The sequence below is a fragment of the Podarcis vaucheri genome (genome assembly GCF_965113315.1).
Source record: "Podarcis vaucheri genome assembly, chromosome: 18".
NCBI lineage: Eukaryota > Metazoa > Chordata > Lepidosauria > Squamata > Lacertidae > Podarcis > Podarcis vaucheri.
This window is the reverse complement of record NC_138756.1, coordinates 4927391-4950038: the sequence shown is the minus strand read 5'-3', so window position 1 is coordinate 4950038 and position 22648 is coordinate 4927391. Positions and strand designations below refer to the sequence as shown.

Here is a 22648-nt window from a genome sequence, read left to right as displayed (position 1 = left end):
AGCAGCTACATTATCCAGTGAGCACTGAATCCACTAGTATGATCTTCACTAATATGCATATTTCATTGATAATTATTCGGTATGTACCTCTTTCTATATTTTGTTCTACTGTACATCTTACATACAGGTTGCTCGGTTTTGTGGTCATTCATTGCTTGCAATTCCATTTCTTGTTGATGAAGACTTTATTCCGAAACAGTTGAGCTATTCCGGATGCGCTGTCCTTTTGAGACTTTGGAGAGACGTCTTCCTTTGGGAGACAGTTTGGAGTTCCTCGCTATTCATTGGTTGTTTGAACCTTTGTTTGACTCTGATATACCGTATTTTTCTCTCTATAACATGTACCAGACCATAACACGCACGTAGTTTTTAGAGGAGGAAAACAAGAAATAAATATTCTAAACGAAATAGTGGATATATGATTTTTGTGGTTCATGCTGTGGCCACAGACATGTGATCTGACAGTGAGTTTGGAGTAGCCCAATGCAAAAATCCTGAGGATCCATGTGAATCCATGCTTTGTAACCACGGAGGAGGGAAGGAAGGGCAAGCATGGATCCTCTGCTCACGACTGCAGCAGATCCCCCCCGCCACCCGCAGGCATTCGCTCCATAACACGCACAGACATTTCCCCTTACTTTCTAGGAGGAAAAAAGTGAGTGTTATGGTGCAAAAAATATGATATATAACAACTTGCAGTTACTTGTATAATTTGTGAGATGTGTTGTATGATATATACATTATTTTGAAGTGGCTTATTCGTGTATTTTGAATGACATCATACCGATTATATATTTACTAAGAGTTATTAGCCAGCGTGTGAGGTTCGCATTGTTGCAGTCTGAGCTGAGAAAAGCTGAAGATTCCCTTCAGGTGCCACTACAGGGCATGTCATATATCAGCACTTGGTTCTAATCAGGGTGGGATTTGGGTATTGGCAATTCAATAATGAGATTTCATTGGTATTGACTAGCTGGCTTGATCGCACACTTCACCACAGGCCCCCAACCCTGGCATTTTGTGTTTGTTTTCAAAACTGAAGTATCAAAATGTGCACAAATGAAAACACGTCAAAACTACATGCCAGACCAATACAGGAACATACACAAAAACATATCAACCACTAAAAACATTACTCATATAGCATGTCAGCCACTGTAGCAGATTTATTCCATGTACTAATTGTTCCTCAGAAAACTCAAAAGTTCCACCCTATAGCTACATCAAAAATAATTTACTCCCCAAAATTTATTCAGCTTGCCCAATTTCTTCTTGAACTATGACTTCTTTCTTCCCATTATTGGAAGAAACAATCCAACATTCCTTATACTCCTTCAATACCTTTCAATACAGCTAGTGGTCAGATGATTCCATCATGCCTGTCATTCTCAAACATCTGACCACTAGCTGTCACCATGGCATTTGAACAGACCTTGCACAGTGATCGAAAGGCAGAGATTATTAAGAGCAACTACATCTCAAGTTGCGGCAAAGGCTGGCTCAGGGGCAAACGAAGGCCGGGTGGTGCAAAACCCAAAGGTCCGGCCCACCTCCTCCTTTCTGAAATGCAGTAAGCGGTGCCACCTTTCAGTGTTGACAGAGACAATTGGAATGGCTTCCAATGTAGATCTCATTGAAGCTGAAATGAGCCAGAACTGGGAAGGGCCTCTTTCCCAGGAACTCTCTCCACATGTCTGCCCTGGAAGATGTGGGCTGTGCAGGGAATTCTGGGGTGCATTCAAGGGTGCAACAGCTGGGTCAGACAAGGCCAAGACCACACGCTAGAAGGTATCTAACACTATCTCAAAAACGATTGCAAACAACTAAACGGCATTAGCAGGATTAATCTAAAAACAAGCACTTAAAAGGTTAATTTAAAAGAAAACTAGAGAGTAACCAAGTAATAATAATAATAACAACAATAATTTTATTATTTATACCCTACCCATTTGGCTGGGTTTCCCCAGCCACTATGGGCGGCTCCCAACAGAATATTAAAAACACGATTAAACATCAAACATTAAAAACTTCCCTAAACAGGGCTGCTTCAGATGTCTTCTAAAAGTCAGATAGTTGTTTATTTCCTTGACATCTGAAGGGAGGGTGTTCCACAGGGCAGGCGCCACTACCAAGAAGGTGTAAAGTGGGAGGTGCAGTTTCGGAAATGACTTTACACGGAACCACAAAAAGGGGGGTGGGAATCACATCGAGAGAGTGTGTGTGTGTGTGTGTGTGTGTGTGGTACCAACACATGGTAGGAAAAAGGTAAAGGTTCCCTGGACAGTTAAGTCCAGTCGGAAATAGACTATGGGGTACAGCGCTCATCTCGTTTCAGACCGAGGGAGCCAGTGTTTGTCCACAGACAGCTTCCTGGGTCATGTGGCCAGCATGACTGAACCGCTTCTGGCGCAATGGGACACTGCTGTGCAAGGCAGAGTGCACAGAAATTCTGCTTACCTTCCTGCCATAGTTGTACCTATTTATCTACTCGCAGTGTTATTTATGCTTTCAAGCTGCTAGGTTGGCCGGAGCTGGGACAGACCAACGGGAGCTCGCCCCGTTGTGCAGATTTGAACTGCCAATCATTACGATCAGCAACCCCAAGAGGCTCGGTGGTTTAGACCACAGCGCCACCTACGTCACACTGGGTAGGGAAATATGGATAACGGGAAACAAACTGTTAGCCAGGCCCAGACTCCTTGTTCTCTGAAAGACTAGGGCAGCTCTTGGGAGTGCCACAACAATGTGTTACCCCTAGAATGGCCACACACTGTACTGTAGCTTTTCTTGGTGCATCCAGACCCAAGGAGCCAGGAGGAGCCTGGCTACTGCTCCAAGCTCAGTTCCTCAGTCTGAGAAACTTGCAAGTGAGACACGCTGCTAAAATAGATACCTCCACCTCCATTCCTGCAGCTCCGCTATCTTCCCACTATGGAAAATGTCTACTAACTCGCACTGTGCACCTCTGGATCCTTGGCCGCTGAACTCAGCAACCCTACTATTTGGACCATGTCACTTGCCTTGACCCCAGGAGCTCTTTTCCAGGAGTGAGCTTGCCTGCTTTTCTTCTCATTGAGAAAAACTTCTGGGGTTCCCTGAAACACCGTTTGAAACTTGCTGATCTAGAACCACCCACTCATCCACATTCTGCCTCTCATCATCGCCTCCGGTCACTCAACCCACGCAACTCAAAACCAATTTTCTAGCAAATTAAGTTAACAACACAGCAAAGCAGGGGGAGGGGGAGACTCACTCTGCCATAAATGCGTCCTGGCAAGTCAGACAAGGAGGAAGAAGCTGAGCATCTCCCTTAGCCATTATCAGACTCGCAAGATAAAATGTTACCAGGGAAGAAGCAGCAGAAATCTTTTAAAGGTATGAGATGAAGGGAGCAAAGGAGAAACTATTCGCCTACAAACATATCCCGGAAGTAAAGCCACGTTGAAAAATCGTATCATCGCCACCATCATCATCGCTAAGAGTAAGAAATGGCCTGTCTGCCTCATGATGGAAGCTACATTTCATGTATTCCACAGAGAAGATGACAGCTAATTATTCCGAATCTGTATGCCGTAAATAATTTACAGATGCGGGCCCCGCAAAGCCCCATTAATCAGGAGCCACACAAATGGTGTTGTTGATAAACCAAGTGGCACATTGCACTTATGGCAAAGGAGAGCTTGGCCTTGATACCTGACATGTGTGGCGGGGCCACAGCTCAGGTCCCTCCCCACTAAAGGGAGGACCCCCTCCACCGCCCAGCTAACAAAATTTGTGAATCAAACAGAAATAGCAAAATGAAGACAGCTGTCTTCCTTCACTGTGCCATATCAGCATTTATTACACAGCATCAAAATCAAATATTAGTCAAAGGGGTCAGCAACTAGAAACTCTGGGGCCAAATCTGGTCCCCCAGAGCTAAGAACAGTGATGAGGTCAATGGAACCTTGGCAGCAGGCTATGTATGTGTGTGTATGTCTTATCAAAGTGGCCCTTTGGAATCACAGAACTGAAGAGTTGGAAGGGACCCCATGTGCCATCTAGTCCAACCCTCTGCAATGCAGGAAACTCAGCTAAAGCATCTGTGACAGATGGCCATCCAACCTCTGCTTAAAATCCCCCATGGAAGGAGAGGGAAGAACAGCTGCTAATCATATGCCAAATTCTACACTCCTGGTAACAACACACACAATGTAACAATGACTATGTAACTTCTATTTCAAACACAATTCAACCTATAATATCTCACAAAATGTAATTCCATAGACCAACGCATCATGCAAACAGAACATATCAAGAGAAATTAAAGTCCAATGGATGGTCAGGAGATAAAGTCCATTCGGTTCCTAAACTGGCATACTGGCAATAACCACCATATGGTATGCTTATCTTACGATGTTCCACGTATCGCTGCTTTGAGGATGTAGATATCGGATCAGATGAAAAACTTGAAGGCATGGCACGGGGTCGTGGACATACCCTACCCTGCCCTGCCCTGCCCTTGGCAGTTACAACTGAGCCCAACCTGCAGTGTTGAGAGTTTGAGCAGGGGGACCAGGCCTCATCTCCTTGTTCAGCTATGGAGTCTTTGGGTAGACCTGGGCAAATTCTCTAGCTTTCAGCCTTTATTCTGGAAACAATAGGCCTAGTCCCAGGTGACACTACATGGAGGGAAGACAGAAAACCTGTCTTTTCTAAACTCAAGATAACTGTCTGCTTAAGCCTTTATTATCGCAATATGCTCTTCCTGCCCTCTCCCCAATTCTTTGTTCTGCCACATAAGATCCCAAGCCTCATTGACCTTTATATCATCATCTGCTCCTTCTTCGAAGCAAGACCCAGCTCACAGAACTTTTTTCCCTGAAGCAGCTAAACAGTTGCGCCTGGGTGTTTCCTTAAAAGACCTCCTGTCACTGCATGGTGAAATGTGCAAAGGAGAACAAGCAGTGGATTTGGGGGCTTGGTTTCTAGGTTTTAAGCTAGTTAACTGCGGCAGGGGGCTCATCTTCTGCAAGATGTCTTGCCTGATTCGCTTTCCCACTGAGACTAATTCAAACCCGGTCTATTTAACCCACTCAAGATTTCATTGCAAAAAAAAGGGGGGGCTATTTCTCTCTGTATGGCACGAGGAGCTGCACAATCTGAGCAAGAACTCAAATACTAGGCTAGATTACTGCAATGCATTATACATGGGGCTGCCTGTAAAGGAAACTTCAGCTGCTGCAGAATTCATTGGCCAAGTTGCTCACCGGGGCAAGACGGTTTGAGCGTATAATGTCAATCCTGTCCTGACTGCCAATCAGTTTCCAGGCCGAATCAAAGTGCTGGTTTTGACCAATAAAACTTTAAATGGCGGCTCAGAACTGCAATACCTTCAGGACTGCCTCTCCCCATATAAACCAACCTGGACCCGGCAATCATCATCAGAGGCCTTCTTCATGTGCCTTAATCAGACCCCATCTGTTCTCCAAGGCAGACCGAGATCTTCCCAGACCCTGGTAAGAGCCCTTTAATGGAGGACTGAACGAGGGACCTTCTAGAGGCAAAGTATGTGCTCTACTATTAAGCTAAGGATTCTTTCAACAGATTCTTGCAGCAATGTGGAGGACTGTGCCTCTTCATTTCTGTTTGCTGCAGTTCAGCACAGCTCCTTACGTGGAGTGCCGTAGTTAGACTCAATACCATGATTTGACCAGCCCTTCAGATCTGCTCATCCCACCACCCAAGGAAGGAAGATATTATTGGGAGCAGCTGGAAACTCTCCCGATTTGTGTTTATGTGTGTATGCACGTGTTTGCATTTTAAGGCTCTAGATTCTAAAACTGGCATATGGGCCAGTGCATGCGGTTCCTGAAACAAGGGCTAGTGACATGGCTCATGCAAAAAATAAAAAGACAGAAACTCCAAGACCAAATGCATTCTGTGAAACTGCTATTCAAAACAGCAAGGAAATGCAGAGCAGACAAAGGGATGGGACAAGCCGTAAAGCCTCATGGCAGCTGCAGAGGACTTAACAGATTTCTCTGGGGAGGCCCATTAAGCAGTACAAGCAAGTCCCATGTAAAAAAAGGATTTTTAATTTGCTGTTACAAGCGTGGGTAATGAAGAGGACGGCGAGCTGGAAATGTCAGGTTATCCATAAAGGAGCTAGCTCCACACAATTTATCGCTTGTGTATCAATTCAGAGCCGTCACTCTGGCCTGAATAATGAATGCCTTTTACCTCCACAGCATGAACCAAAGCCCCCTTTGTAGGGGGAGGGAGAAACTCAACAACATAACAGAGCCTCTCCTAACCTCCAAGCCAAAGCCTGCCAGAGCTCTCGGGAGGCTAACACCCTGCGTCACTTTTCAAGTTATGTTCCTCCTTCTTCCTACCCATTTTGATGGGTCCTTACCAGTTTCCACCTTTGCTCCAAAACGGCAGTGATGTCTACAGGGTGGCGCTCAATGACATTGAGGAAGCGGGCTTCAGGGACAGCGATTGCACAGATTACATGGACCCACCTGCAAAACAACGAAGATGAAAATAATGATAATAGTGAAAAGCTACTCTCTTTATGGTCCACGGAGCACGTGGCCCACAAGCTAGCAGTTGCTGGTCCCTGCAGAAAGCTAACTGGCAGCAATGAAACTGGACTAATCGACTTTCCGGTTATCTAGGAGCACTTATTACAGAAGCAACAATTTTGGCACACCTCACAATAGAAAGGGGGGGGGTGTTGTGCCTCAGCCTGTCTCACTTCAGAACTCACTAGTTGAATGCCTCAAAGTTTTGGGAGAAGTCTCTAAAGCATGAAATAGGGAAGATGTGGCCCTGCATATGCTGTCGGACTCCCAACTCCCAGCCTGTGCGGCCAACGCTCAGGGAAGACGAGAATTATCATTCAAGAACATACGGAGGGCCATAGCTCCCCCAGCCTAGTTCTGGAGAATGGCCCTTTCCCCTGCTTAACCCCTCCCCATCGTCCCTGGGGAAGGAAGAAAATGGCCCTGCCACTACTGCTAAGCCACAGCGCCACTAACTTTAAAATAAAAATGCAAAACAGAAATATTAAACAGAAAGCTTAGCTGCAAAATCTCCCTGAAGAGTTAAAAAGGCATGGGGGGGGGGGCGCCTCACACAGATTAAGGTAGCCTAAACCACCCAAGAGACTTTGCAAATGGAAATAACAAATCCAAGTCCACCTAGAAAGGTAGCCATAGCAATGGGATTTTGAGGATCTTCTTGTTATAAACTTATAAAATCCTGGTGGATTGCGAGGCATGCAAATTATTTCATTTTATATTATTTGTTTTTTTGGTATTCTATATACCTTCCATCTGTGGTCCTTTGAAGGGCTCCTCCCCTGAGATTACAAAGACAGCAATCCTACAGGCACAATATTGAAAAAAATAGGTTAGCAATTAAAGAAGAAAAAAGGCATTTCAAGGAAGAGTCCAAACGTTTCATACTAGGGGCATGTCTATTGCTGTAGCATCTGGGGAATCTTTTAAAACAAAACAAGCAAGCAGTATGTTTATAGCCCACATGGTTATGAAGTTAAGCTTGAACCCTAAATTGGGGCGTGCACATTATAGCCTTGCCCCAATGTCCTTTTGGCCACCTCCAAAAAGGCTTGACTTACCGCTAGCAATGCATTGGCTGAGCACCGGGAACAGGTCCAGCCTTCATTCACTATGTCAGGATGTATCCCATAGCAACCTGTGACAAATAGAAAAGCATCAGGTTGAAATAAATAGAAAGCAACACTAAAAATCCAGGCGCGTATTTCACATTTTGGCTCTTCGAGGAGCAGAATTGATGCCATGGGAGTAATGCAGGAAACCATCTTAGTGAAACCAGAGGCTCAGAGAGAGGAAGGGAAAACCATCTTGTGCACAAAGCTCAGCTAATGAATTATCCGCATGCCTAGCTCACTCATTTCTGGTGCTCAGAACAAGATATGAATAACACACCTAATAAAAAGAGACAAAAGAGGAATACTATGCCTTCTCTCCTCCCTACCATCCAAAATCTTCCCCTCTAAATGGTAGACCAAATAAAAAAAGCATTTCACAATGCTTTTGCAAGAAGCTCAAAAGCTAGGGCATTGGCCCTCCCTCGAGATAGGAGAGTTCTGCGACTGAGAAGCAGCCACCACTGGTGCTCTACGCACATCTCTGCACTTCAGATGGACAGAAAAGAAATTTACAAGGGCATTTCATAATTAATATATAAAAGAGGAGGCAGGCCCTTCGACCCTGTGCACACAATGAGTTAAAACACCCGCTTTACATCAGGGCAGTGGCATAGCGTGGGGGGTGCAGGGGGGCCGGCTGCACCGGGCGCAACATCTGGGGGTTAGGGGGCGCAAATCCACGGGTTAGGGGGCGCAAATTACTTGCCTTGCCCCGGGTGCTGACAACCCACGCTACGCCACTACATCAGGAGTGGGGAATCCAGTGCAGGGGTGTAGGAAAGTGGGGGCGGCCGACCCCGGGTGTCATCTCTGAGGGGGGTGTCAAAAAAGCACACCACGGGGGGGGGGCTCGCTCCGCCGCCGCCGTGCGTGGCACATTGCCCCCCCCAACCCGTGCAGCTTGCCCCGGGTGCACGGCATGGCCACAGCTCCGGGCGTCCATGCAGCTAACTCTGCCACTGATCCAGTGGCCCTTTAGCCTCAGTCTCCATGGCTAACAGACAAGTCTGTATGGCTTTCGGATGCTGCGGCTTCCCCACTCTGGTTCTACATGATTTAACTCTAGGAGAAGGGCCAAAGCAAAGTGAAAGGCTCCAAGTAAGGCACGGCCGCTCTCTCTCTTTCAACAGGATATTTGGGTGAGGTGCTTTAATACTTTATTTCTACAATCTCGGTGATGGGGAGAGAATAAACCTTCAGGTAATGCTGAAGCCTTTTGAGTTACATAAAAGGCAGCTACTTAACAGAGGCAGATATAATCCCCATAAGGGAAAGGATGGGGCAGTGGTTAAGTCAATAATGTAAAGCCCATAGTCTCCTTGAAGTCTCTCTCTCTCTCTCTCTCATACACACACACACACACACACACACACACACCAGGGCAGGGGAGGCAGAAGATTTAATCTAGACCTTGTGAAAAAGAAAGACCTCGGTTGTCACACCTTCAGAAAGCTGATCAGGAAAGCAAAATGGAAACTGTTGTCTTTAATTAAAATATTTATGGAGTCCAAAAGAGCTGTGTGAAGAGACTGTGAAATTTCAACATCGATTTCTTGCTTCAAGAGAGCACAGAAAAATATGCTTCTGTATTTGGGGAGAGGATGGAAGAATAGGTCTTTTGGAAGAGCAGATGCATTTTTTGAAAGATGCAAACTAAAAACAAAAGAGAGAGACAATAAGGAAGTATTGATTGTGTGGGGTGGGGTGGGGGGAGTGTTTGCAACAACCACAGTGTGGTTTTCAAGCTCTGCTTCTTAAAAGGTATGGGGGGAAAAGAGCCTGGCTGGATTAGATGGATTGTGACCATTCTTGAACATTTCAAAGTATGACAAATAACTGCATTTTATATACCGAGTTCAGATATCTCTTATGGAACTAGTAAAACCGGTGAAACCTGCAACAAAATGCCGCAGTGCAAAGTGCTCCTGTTCTGAGTTACGGCAAGGCAGCCATATCTCCTTCCCATACGGTCCCTTCTGGAGAGCCATGGGCTAGTATAGAATACAGTGGTGCCCCGCAAGACGAATGCCTCGTAAGATGGAAAACTCGCTAGACGAAAGAGTTTTCCGTTTTGGAGGTGCTTTGCAAAACAAATCTCCTATGGGCTTGCTTCGCAAGATGAAAATGTCTTGCGGGTTCCTGCGGGGTTTTTTTCCTCCCCCCCTTTTTCTAAGCAGCTAAGCCGCTTATCAGCTGATCCGATAAGCTGATAAGCTGCTAAAAGCCGCTAATAGCGCTAATCCGCTAATCCGTCAATGGGCTTGCTTCGCAAGACGAAAAAACCGCTAGATGAAGAGAATCACGGAACGGATTCTTTTCGTCTTGCGAGGCACCACTGTACGTCTCTTATGACTCTGGTGGGGTGTGTACAGATGCAGGGACTGTATATACTGTGGATTCATGGGGAGGGAGCAGCACAGGAGGAATCAACCTTGCTAACCTGATCCAAAAATCCACACATACACCCCACACTCACACACGTAAACAAATCTCACTACAGCCAACCAAAGACCACCAACCACACCCTTGGCCATCCCCAACCTCTCTCACCACCAAGGAAATGTAACAAGCAAATAGTAAGAGAACGCATACAAGTGATGCTGACACAAAACCCCACACATACACTAAGTAGAAAAACAGAAGCATTCTCACCCCACTCGCCATTTCCCTGTCCCCCTCTTTCCTTCCCAACCGAATACTGCATGCAACACTAATGTCTCACAACAAAGGAAACTGATCACAGAAAACACAACTTGAAAAAAGAGACAATGCACATATTTTTGAAAACCAAGAAACCTTTAATAAAAAAGAGATGTTTCAGAAACTTTCCCTTGTCCTTCCTAGACCTTCTTTGCCTTCCAAATTAACCATTCTGCTCAGGCTGGAAGCTTTGAAGGAGGCCGGCCTATAATGGATGTGTCAGAGGGGGGAAAAGACCCAATAAAATAATGGACTCTCCTCTAATAGATACTGTCTTGCCAGGAGCCCAATCTATAAACAGAAAACATCAGAGGGGAGGCTTGAGCATCTGAAACAAATAACAAAAAATGCCCTTTGGTTTATGGCAGGTGACATTCCCAACCCTTGCTTGGGGTGAGGCAGAGAGGCTTGGACCTGGCTTCTTTTTCTCTTGGGGGTTTGCTTTCAAATGGGAACTGCAGCTGCTTCCTATTGCTCAAGTATTTTGCTTTGGCATCTCTGTTGGAAGATGCCCTCAAGGTTTCTTGTGAAGGACTGTTTGCATATACTTATACGCACCAGAGCCTGTTCCTCACAAGGGTTATAGAAGGATAAGCCAGAGAGGAAGAAATCCATACCCAGCAGGCGGAGGACACCCTGGGAAAGACGCCACAAACCCCACTCTGATAACTTTCGCAAAAGGATACATGAGTAAGGTGTCTATGTGGTACACCCACCCCTTCCCTCCTCATTTAATACTCTCCGTAATACTCTCCTGGTTCTGAATGAGGTAATTGTGCCCCTGAAGGACCAGGTGTGCAGCCTTGGAGTCATTTTGAACTGATAGCTATCCATGGAGCTGTGTCCAGGGCAGCTGTCTACCAGCTCCATCTGGTACGCAGGCTGAGACCCCACCTGCCCACAGACTGTCTTGCCAGAGTGGTGCATGCTCTGGTTATCTCCCGCTTGAACTATTGCAATGAGCTCTATGTGGGGCTACCCTTGAAGGTGACCCGGAAACTATAACTAATCCAGAATGTGGCAGCTGGACTGGTGACTGGGGGCGGCCGCCGAGACCACATAACACCAGACCTGACCTACACTGAAGACCTACACTGGCTCCCAGTACGTTTCCGAGCACAATTCAAAGTGTTGCTGCTGACCTTTAAAGCCCTAAATGGCCTTGCCCCAGTATACCTGAAGGAGCGTCTCCACCCCAATCATTCAGCCCAGACACTGAGATCCAGTGCTGAGGGCCTTCTGGCAGTTCCCTCACTGCAATAAGCGAGGTTACAGGGAACCAGGCAGAGGGCCTTCTCAGCAGCGGCGCCTGCCCTGTGGGACACCCTCCCATCAGATGTCAAGGAAATAAATCACTATCTGACTTTTAGAAGACATCTGAAGACAACCCTATATCAGAAATTTTTTAATGTTTAATGCTTTACATTTTTTTATGTGGTGTAAGCTGCCCAGAGTGACTGGGGAAACACAGCCAGATGGGCGGGGTATTAATAATAACAACAGCAGCAGCAACAATACTAATAGATTCAAGTCTCAGTAGTCATGAGGCTCCCAAAGAACATGAAACAGAGTCTGTGAAATGCTGCTTGTGTTCACTGACAGCCAGCCTGAGCAGACAGGTGAGGGGCGGCAGGGTATAGCTTCAAGAAATAATTGAGCCAAATTCACAGAGAAGAAACAAGGCGGCAGCAGGAGAAAGGCTCATGGTTGACGAACATTTAACCAGAGGTCAGAAAGATGAAGGACAATCGGTTGAAGACAAAAGAGTGACATTACGTTACAGGACGGGAGAAGGAGCATAGCGTAAGTGGCAGAGCACTTGCTCTGCCGACAGAAGATCACAGGGCTGGTTCCTGGCATCTCCATTTGGAAATATCAGGTAGAAAGTGCAAGCATAGAATAGTAGAGTTGGAAGGGATCCTGAGAGTCTTCTAGAATCATAGAGTAGGAAGAGACCACAAGGGCCATCGAGTCCAACCCCCTGCCAAGCAGGAAACACCATCAGAGCACTACTGACATATGGTTGTCAAGCCTCTGCTTAGAGACCTCCAAAGAAGGAGACTCCACCACACTCCTTGGCAGCAAATTCCACTGTCAAACAGCTCTTACTGTCAGGAAGTTCTTCCTAATGTTTAGGTGGAATCTTCTTTCTTGTACAGTGGTACCCCGCAAGACGAATGCCTCGCAAGACGGAAAACCCGCAAGACGAAAGGGTTTTCTGTTTTGGAGGCACTTCGCAAGACGAATTTCCCTATGGGCTTGCTTCGCAAGACGAAAGCCCATAGGGAAATCTCCGGGGACCTCTTTTAAATGCTGGTGGTGGGGAGCAAAGCCTTTCCCCCCCCTCTGGCCTTCAGAAGAGGTCCAGGAAGGCTGGCGGGGGCCGAAAGGCTTTGCTCCCCACCGCCAGCATTTTAAAAGCAGTCCGGGATAGCAGGGAAGAGCTTCCCGCTATCGCGGACGGCTTTTGAAGGCAGGCGGGGGGGGGGAGCAAAGACTTTCGCCCCCCACCCACCTTCAGAAGAGGTCCTGGACCTCTTCTGAAGGCGGGCGGGGGGCGAAAGTCTTTGCTCCCCCCTGCCTGCCTTCGCCCCCCGCCCGCCTTCAGAAGAGGTCCAGGACCTCTTCTGAAGGCGGGCGGGGGGCAAAAGTCTTTGGCCCCCCTGCCTGCCTTCCATGGGGCTTTTACATCGCCCCGGACAGCGGAGAAGTCCTCCGCTGTTCCGGGCGATTTTAAAATGCCACCCGCCAGCATTTTAAGATCGCCCCGGACAGCGGAGAAGTCCTCCGCTGTCCCGGGGTTTTTTAAAATGCTGGGGGTGGGAAGAAAAGCCCTTGTCCCCCCCCAGCCTTCAGAAGAGGTCGGGGGACAGACTGTCCCCGGACCTAGTCTGAAGGCGGTTTCCCTAGGAACGCATTAATTGATTTTCAATGCATTCCTATGGGAAACCGTGCATCACAAGACGAAAAACTCGCAAGAAGAAAAAACTTGCGGAACGAATTAATTTCGTCTTGCGAGGCACCACTGTAGTTTGGATCCATTGCTCCGTGTCCGCTTCTCTGGAGCAGCAGAAAACAACCTTTCTCCCTCCTCTATATGACTTCCTTTTATACATTTGAACATGGCTATCATATCACCCCTTAACCTCCTCTTCTCCAGGCTAAACATGCCCAGCTCCCTTAGCCGTTCCTCATAAGGCATCGTTTCCAGGCCTTTGACCATTTTGGTTGCCCTCCTCTGGACACGTTCCAGTTTGTCAGTGTCCTTCTTGAACTGTGGTGCCCAGAACTGGACACAGTACTCCAGGTGAGGTCTGACCAGAGCAGAATACAGTGGCACTATTACTTCCCTTGATCTAGATGTACTCCTATTGATGCAGCCCAGAATTGTATTGGCTTTTTTAGCTGCTGCGTCAGCTAGTCCAACCCCCTTGCATTACAGGAAACAAGACCTCTCTGTGTCTGCAATGCACAGACCTCTCTGCCAGCCACAGTGGCTCAACCTGATCTAAGGCAGCTTTCAATGCCTCTGTGCTTTGTGATGGTTGAGGGAGGAGGCAATGAAACCCAGAGAAAGGCAGTTCTAGTTCTAAGCACGCACAGACCTCCTTGGAAATCTACATCCCTCCCAGGGATGCTCTCAGGTGGCTGTTCTTACCAGGCAACCTGTGCTGCAGCAACAGGTGGAGGGTGTTTTCGTCTAATGCAATGCTGCAAGGCAGAGGGGGAAGGACCGACAGAAGTTCTGATGCCGCCAAAAAGAAAGGAAGGGCTGGGCCCAAAATACAGAGAATCTCAGCGTAGACTTACTGGCATGGACCTGCAGGCAGCACCTGGCACAGGAAATCAAGGGGCTGCTTCCATCCTCTCCGGTGTAGGAGCTGGAAGGGAGGGGCTCCGTGTTTTCGCCACTTGAGGTGAAGCACATCTCAGGAATCAGAGGCTTGGTCTTCTGCTCGTATTTCAGAGGTGGCTGGAGCGAGGAGCTTTCTCCAGGGGCGACTGTGGCTCTCTCTTTTTCCAACTACAAGAAGGGGGGGGGTACAAATTACTACTGAGTAGAGCTTGCTCATCATCCAGAGAGTCTGGAAAGCAATTAAATAGACAAGTCAACCTCTGATGATCACATGTCAGGCCCCCTTTATTTTTACAGTTCATTCCCTTTTGCCATGGAGACAATGCAACTCCATCCAACTGATTCGATTTACAAGACTTATCTGTCTCATTCACCACACAACTACTCAAAGTCCTGGGTTCAGATGTAACAGAACGCCCGTTTCCCCCTATGTGAACGAGCTGCAGTGAGCCTCGAGTTCACATGTTCACACCTCTTCTCTTTTGTGGCTACAAGGAGATGGGATACGCTTGATAACCATTTTAAACAAGTTCTAGTTCCCCATGCCGTCTGAACTTGGGGATCTTCAGTTTGTTTAAACTCTGGTTAGAGAGAAGTCAAGATCGAACTGTGGTCTCATGATCTGGTTTACTCACTAACTAGAGCTAGACAAACCACAGCTGAGCTCAGGTGTAAATCTTGAAGAATTGTAGAGCTGGAAGGGACCCTGATGGTCATCTAGTCCAATCCCCTGCAATGCAGGAATACTGCCCACAACTGTCCCTGGGGTGGGGTGGGTGGCCTTGAACCACCAATCTTCTAGTTGACAGCCAGACGCACTGACCCATTGCTCCTCAGGAAGCTGTGGTTTGGTTGAATCTCCTTTATTCCACTCACAAAGAGATGGGACAGGCAGCGAACTGGGGCAAAAATAGGTTTTATTTTCATGCGGGTCAAAGATGCACACACACCTGCCTGTGCATTTGCGTACACACACAGGCTGGGAGCCTCAATGGTGCTCCTCTGGAGGCTTCACCCGGGGCAAAAAACCCAGCTAGCGCCCCCCCCCCCCCCCGCTACGGCGCCAGCGAAATGACACAGTGGGGAAATTCACACTGGAGGAAAACATTGTTTCCCTTGAGATCTGAATTGAGCTGAAGTGACTCACATTGAAAAACTAAGAAAGAATACAATTTTAAAATCCTGTAAAGTTGTGTGTCAGCTTAACATGGGATTCTGATTGATGTGACATTTCTTAAACTAAGGAGTAGCCTCACCCAACGGTGCACTCGTGGGGAAGAGGATGCAAACAGTTTATCACGACTTCTTAGTGCCAGACCTATGAAAAGCTGCAGCTGACACATCCCCCAATTTCAGTGGAACCATTGGAAAAAATCAAGGGTTCATGGTGGCCGCAGGATGTGCTGCAGATAAAGAATATGGGGGAGGAGGTGGGGAGGAGGAGAAGGAAAAGGACATGGTAGGTTTTGTAGGAGATAGATGGGCAAGGGAGGGAGGAAACATGAAAGGGGGTGGGGTGGAGAAGCTGGGTGGGCAGATCCAGTAATGAGCCTTCAGGGAGGAGACAGAGGAATGAGCAATCTGGCAGGCTTAAGCAGGGGCAGTGTCTCATTAGACTTGAGAAACATCAATTCAACATTTATTTGATGCTAACTGCATGGCCAGCACTGCAAAGCATTTGCTCCATCATGCTCAGAGGAAGGAGCAAAGGAGGTTCACAGGTAGGTGGAAATGCAGAAAGGGTTACCCGCTGCTGTTTTCTGAAGGAGTTATGACAGAGAAGCAGGTTTTGGGGAGAGAACAGGACATTAAGAAAGGGGACATTAATGCAACATGTGTATGATCATATACTTGTACTGTGACCATCAATCAGGAACAACCATGTCTTGGCTCTTTGTGTTCCCAACTAGCCTGGAATCCCAATTTTTCCCACGCAGTGAGCTTATTCAAGATCACTTCATATGGATTAGCTAGCCCTGTTAACTACTTTGGTGGCGGGGCAGTGAAATTGTGTGGAGTCCAGGAGGGTTCTTGCCTCCATTTCAGTGCCTGCTATGCCACAACGAGGCAAGACAAAGGGAAACAGAACTTGTTTGGGGCAGCTTTTCCTTTCTGTCCTTGAGGAAAAAAATGAATTTATTTCAAGCGAATGAGAGCAGAGAAAGGAACCACTGCTCATCCCACAAGAAAAGTGAAGCTATGAGTCACATTTGTTGCTATTTTCCTTTCCCCAAAGGGATCTGTATCACCCAAATGCACCAGTTGCCAAACGTCCTTTGAAAGGGGTTTTGGGGGAAGGGATGGAAGAGACAAAGATGCATAAGGAGACAGACTAAAAGCAAGACTCGCCGTTCCTCCCCCACTTCCTTGCAGCTGTCTCCTGCTCCTTCAGCAGGATTCTCTCTCCAGAAGGGCACCTCAAGGCTTCTGGTAGCAAAAGCAGCACCGAGGGACAAAGGATTAAACAGAGACCAAGTCTCCTTATAAGTTCACTGCAGAGCAGGGCTGTGCACTGCTAGGGAGACACACTCCATTGTCCGACAGCAGGGGAAATCAGGAAAGCTCTCATGCCCCCACAGCAACACACTTTCACTGCGTAACTTTTGTTTTTAAATAGTGTTTACCCATGTGCAAAGGGTAGGTGGGCACAAACTGAGGCCAGCATTGGGGGAACCATCAATTCCTTATGAAGAAACTGAAGCTCCAGGAGCAAGCATGAAATTCCATGTCCCTTTACCAACTAGAACAGATATGCATGGTTTTGTCTGATTGCAAAAACTCCTACAAACAAACCCCTTCTCAGGAAAATTTAACAACTGCATGCACAATGTTGTTAAACCACCCAGAGTCTTGACTCGAAAGTTCTCAAAGCTGCCTCTCAGTAGCTCGATAAGGGTTGGTGAGAATGTCCACTGTCATCTCCTTGGTTTGGCAATAGGCCAATTCAACAAGTCCATTTCATCGTGTTGCACACACAGTGCTACTCAACCCTAATGTGCTTGGTTCTCGTGTAGAATTTCTTGCTCTACAACAGCTTAAAACAGCTCTGATTGTCTTCAATCAAATAGGCTTCTTCAGTCCTAAACCAAAGTCCATAGTCAGTTGGCTGATTCAAGCTAGTTCTCTGCATCCTTCAGTTGCAGCTACATAATCTTAACTCTGTGGTAGACAAAGCTACATTTCTGCTTATAACTGCCCCAAGAAATGGATCATTTCCAAACAAAAAGAGGAACTCACCTGTTGACTTGTAATCCTTAGTGTCTCCTGCCAAATCAGCATCCGTGTAACCTACTAGTTATGGATTGCAATCTGCTGGCAACTTAAGTTTACAATTCATGGTTCCCTTTTAGGTATCTGACAACTCTCTTCACAACAGTCCAGTCCATCGGAACTCACTTTCCTCTTCAGGATTCCCACTGCATTTGCAATGTCTGGTCTCATTGTCATGGCCAGGTATAAAAGTTTCCCTATTGTTGACCTGTACTGGTTGCTGTCATGTAAGAGTTTAGATTCATTTCAACTTTTTAGGAAGTCAGTAATCCTTGGTATGGTTACTGAGTTGGCTTCTTGCAGATTTAGGCTGTCAAGTAATTCAATGACCACCTGCTTTTGGCTTAGAAGATAAGATCCATCGTCCTTTCTTTCAATTTGGACACCTAGGTAATAGGAAACTTTCCCAAGATATTTCACCTTTACATCCTTGGCTAAGTGCCTCATGACTTGGAAATTGTCTCGGAAATTTTTAGTTGTAATGATCAAGTCGTCCACAAATGCCAAAACATAAGAAAACTGTCCATTTTTCATTTGGAGTACAAACACTTGTCTGTGTGACCTCAAGTATATCTTGGCTGTTTGAGCATGCTGTGCCACTTCTCTTTCCATAAAGCCCTTCTGAAGCCTGCATACTAGATGAACTTCCTTTGGCTTGACAAAACCTTTGGGCTGTTCTTTGAGATTCTGCTATGCCAAAATGCAGTTTTTATACGTCTCACGTCCATTTGTTTAGAAGCTAGTATGCTTAAAAGCAGTGGGACGCAGGTAGCGCTGTGGGTTAAACCACAGAGCCTAGGACTTGCCGATCAGAAGGTCGGCGGTTTGAATCCCCGCAACGGGGTGAGCTCCCATTGCTCGGTCCCTGCTCCTGCCAACCTAGCAGTTCCAAAGCATATCAAAGTGCAGCAGAATCCGAGACCAGGGAGAAGAGTCGGTGGAAGAAGATTGGAAGAAATTTAAAGACTATTTACAGAAATATTGTAAAATTAATGAATGTTAGAATGATGTTGGATAGAAATTAAGTGGTGTTCAGCTGTAATACTATAAGGAAATATGAAAAATGGATTATTAATAGGTAAAAATTTAACGTTACAATATTTTAAGAGTAAAGACTAGGATAAACAAAGAGGGTAAGGATTTGCTGAACCAACAAACCGAACTAGAATACAAAAAAGGGAGGCGTGAGGAGGTCCAGGAAACAAGCTAATGAAAAATAAGTAATGGAAAGATTGAGTTGTTTTTAACCATTTTTTTTTTGTATTTTCTTCTTTTTTATTTTGTAATATTTTGAAAATCTTAATAAATATTTTTTAAAAAACAACAAAAGCATGTCAAAGTGCAAGTAGATAAATTGGTACCGCTCTGGCAGGAAGGTAAACGGCGTTTCTGTGCGCTGCTCTGGTTCGCCAGAAGCGGCTTAGTCCTGCTGGCCACATGACCCGGAAGCTGTACACCGGCTCCCTCGGCCAATAAAGAGAGATGAGCACCGTAACCCCAGAGTCGGTCACAACTGGACCTGATGATCAGGTGTTCCTTTACCTTTATGTTTAAAAGCAGTTTAATGGCGGTGTACCTCACCACAGGTGCGAAAGTATCATCCAAGTCCTCTCCATACATTTACGAGTAGCCTTTTGCTACAGGTCTTGCTTTGTAGTGCTCGACTTTCCCTTCTGCACCCTGCCTCACCTTACTCACTTGCTCCCAATTGCCTTCTTCCCAAGCAGCAGCTTGGTGAGGGTCCAGGTCTTGTTCTGGTGCATCAAACTCCACCTGTGCAGCATCCTTCCACAGGCAAGCTTCAGTGGCCAGGTGGAAGGTTCTAGGGGACATGCCAACCCTGCAATGTAGCACAGTCGTGGAGCCAGGATACCTTTGTTGGGTCTCAATTGGCGACTGACCTCTGGACTCTGCAGCCACATCTGCATCCTCTTCACCCTCCTGTTTAGGCATCTCGTCATCAGTCTCCATCTCATCCCTTCTGGCAGTAGTGCTACTTGGAATCTGCTCCTCTGCTTCTTCCTCCTGTTCATCATCTGTGCCAGGTGGTGCGGTAGCAGAAGGCAGATATGAACTGTTATATATCATTCAGGAAAGTATATGAGGTCCTGTGTGTCTTCCTCGGACTGCTCAGAATAATCTATTGCCGCTCCTCTCTTATCAGCTCTGCTGGGCTCATCAAAATGAACCATATGCCTTGAGCTGACCTTTCCTGTTCTTAAGTCCATAACTCCGTAACCAGGCAAAAACGTTCCTTTGGCTGATTGACATCCAATGCCCTTTTAAAATGTGTTGGAGTGGGGGTTATTAGGTTGTTTTTGTTTTGATTAGGTATTTTGAGTTTCTATATTGTGATAATGCTATTGTAAGATGATGCTGTTAAGGTGCTACACTCAATATGCCAGCAAGTTTGGAAAACTCAGCAGTGGCCAGAGGATTGGAGAAGATCAGTCTACATCCCAATCCCAAAGAAAGGCAGTGCCAAAGAATGCTCCAACTACCGCACAATTGCACTCATTTCACACGCTAGCAAGGTTATGCTTAAAATTCTACAAGGAAGGCTCAAGCAGTATATGGACCGAGAACTCCCAGAAGTGCAAGCTGGATTTCGAAGGGGCAGAGGAACCAGAGACCAAATTGCAAACATGCGCTGGATAATGGAGAAAGCTAGAGAGTTCCAGAAAGACATCTACTTCTGCTTCATTGACTATGCAAAAGCCTTTGACTGTGTTGACCACAGCAAACTATGGCAAGTTCTTAAAGAAATGGGAGTGCCTGATCACCTCATCTGTCTCCTGAGAAATCTCTATGTGGGACAAGAAGCTACAGTTAGAACTGGATATGGAACAACTGATTGGTTCCAAATTGGGAAAGGAGTACGGCAAGGCTGTATATTGTCTCCCTGCTTATTTAACTTATATGCAGAATTCATCATGCGAAAGGCTGGGCTGGATGAATCCCAAGCCGGAATTAAGATTGCCGGAAGAAAACAACCTCAGATATGCAGATGACACAACCTTGATGGCAGAAAGTGAAGAGGAATTAAAGAACCTTTTAATGAGGGTGAAAGAGGAGAGCGCAAAATATGGTCTGAAGCTCAACATCAAAAAAACGAAGATCATGGCCACTGGGCCCATCACCTCCTGGCAAATAGAAGGGGAAGAAATGGAGGCAGTGAGAGATTTTACTTTCTTGGGCTCCATGATCAGTGCAGATGGTGACAGCAGTCATGAAATTAAAAGACGCCTGCTCCTTGGGAGAAAGGCGATGGCAAACCTAGACAACATCTTAAAAAGCAGAGACATCACCTTGCCAACAAAGGTCCGTATAGTAAAAGCCATGGTTTTCCCAGTAGTGATGTATGGAAGTGAGAGCTGGACCATCAAGAAGGCTGATCGCCGAAGAATTGATGCTTTTGAATTATGGTGCTGGAGGAGACTCTTGAGAGTCCCATGGACTGCAAGAAGATCAAACCTCTCCATTCTGAAGGAAATCAGCCCTGAGCGCTCACTGGAAGGACAGATCGTGAAGCTGAGGCTGCAATACTTTGGCCACCTCATGAGAAGAGAAGACTCCCTGGAAAAGACCCTGATGTTGGGAAAGATGGAGGGCACAAGGAGAAGGGGATGACAGAGAATGAGATGGTTGGATGGTGTTCTTGAAGCTACCAGCATGAGTCTGATCAAACTGCGGGAGGCAGTGGAGGACAGAAGTGCCTGGCGTGCTCTGGTCCATGGGGTCACGAAGAGTCGGACACGACTAAACGACTAAACAAAACAAACAATATTGTGATTTTATCCTATGAACAGCCCTGAGACCTATAGGGCGCTATAAAAATCTCCTCCTCCTCCTCCTCTTCTTCTTCCCAGCAAGCATGAAAATATGTTGCAGGGTTCCCACAACACCTTCATCAAATGTGGCGATAGGGGTTTATTGTTTTTGTTTAAAATTTTATTTTTCATTTTCTCATTTTATAAATATTTTAACAGAATAAACTTAGGTCTTTTCATAATCAATCCACATCTCTCTCCTTTCTGCAGTTACTTAGCTTACATCTTTTTGTTACTGCATATCCAGTTCAAACCTCTTTACTAATATTCCCTTTGTATTCCCTTTTAATTATTTCTTACTGCACATGTTTATGTCAATCCTGCTAATGCTTTGTTTACAACACATCTTCAAACAGTCAGTAATTTCCCATTCTGTTTTTAAAAGTCTCTTTTCTTGGTTTCTTATTCTTCTGGTAAGTTTCACTATTTCTGCATACTCCATCAATTTCAATTGCCAGTCTTCCTTCGTTGTAACTGTTTCCTCTTTCCATCTCTGGGCATAAATCATTCGGGCAGCCATAGTAGCGTACATAAATATATATTCTTCCTGTTCTTTAGGTACCTCTCCACCAATTATACCTAAAAGCAAAGCTACTGGGTTTTTTTTAACAAAAGTGATCTTCAACATTTTTTTCCAACTCATTTATAAATCATTTCCCAAAAAGCTTTTGCTACCTTACATGACCACCACATTTGGAAAAAGGTACCTCCCTTCTCTTTACATTTCCAACAGATGTTGGATTCAGACTTATGCATTTTTGCTAATTTACTGGGAGTCAGATACCATCTATACATCATTTTCATTTCATTTTATTTTATCACACCACCCGTTGTAAATTTCAAATCCACATTCCACAACCTTTCCCATCCTTCCCATTCAATATTATGTCCTATATACATTGCCCAGAGAGGTTTAGTGTTTTTGGCTAGATGAACCAGAGTACAATTGCCACCTGAGAATGACCATCAGAGAAGCTTCTTGAAGGTGAGATGAGATAGTTCTTAAGGGTGAGGTCCTCCATATGCCATCCCACTCAAAGACATTAATTTCTTTGCATTCCCTAATTTGTGTTCTGCAAGTATACTATAGATCAATGAAACCAATATACTTTGGTTTCAATATACTTTGATTCAAATATTGTGAGGGAATGAAATCCTCCCCCTCTTTCTTCCATATGTTTTGCAAATGAGCAGCACTGGAGAAGTTGAAGCCAATTAGGATGTGGGTCTTTTAGCTTTCCCTTTAGCCTTTCTTTCATTTTTGCTTTGTCTTTGTATATTAGGTCTCGAATTCTATATATGCCCGTTTCC

General features: G+C 45.9%; 1 protein-coding gene across 2 annotated transcripts in view; it reads right to left on the bottom strand.

Moving 5' to 3' along the window:
- Nucleotides 1-22648, bottom strand: part of KDM4B (lysine demethylase 4B) — a 183419-nt gene that overhangs the window by 7080 nt on the left and 153691 nt on the right. For both annotated transcript variants that reach the window (XM_082206281.1, XM_082206282.1), the window contains exons 14-17: nt 14192-14405; nt 7628-7704; nt 7316-7371; nt 6398-6506 (exon numbers count right to left, since the gene is read on the bottom strand). In XM_082206281.1, the coding sequence (XP_082062407.1) occupies nt 6398-6506; nt 7316-7371; nt 7628-7704; nt 14192-14405 (456 nt within the window). The remainder of the gene's footprint in view (nt 1-6397; nt 6507-7315; nt 7372-7627; nt 7705-14191; nt 14406-22648) is intronic.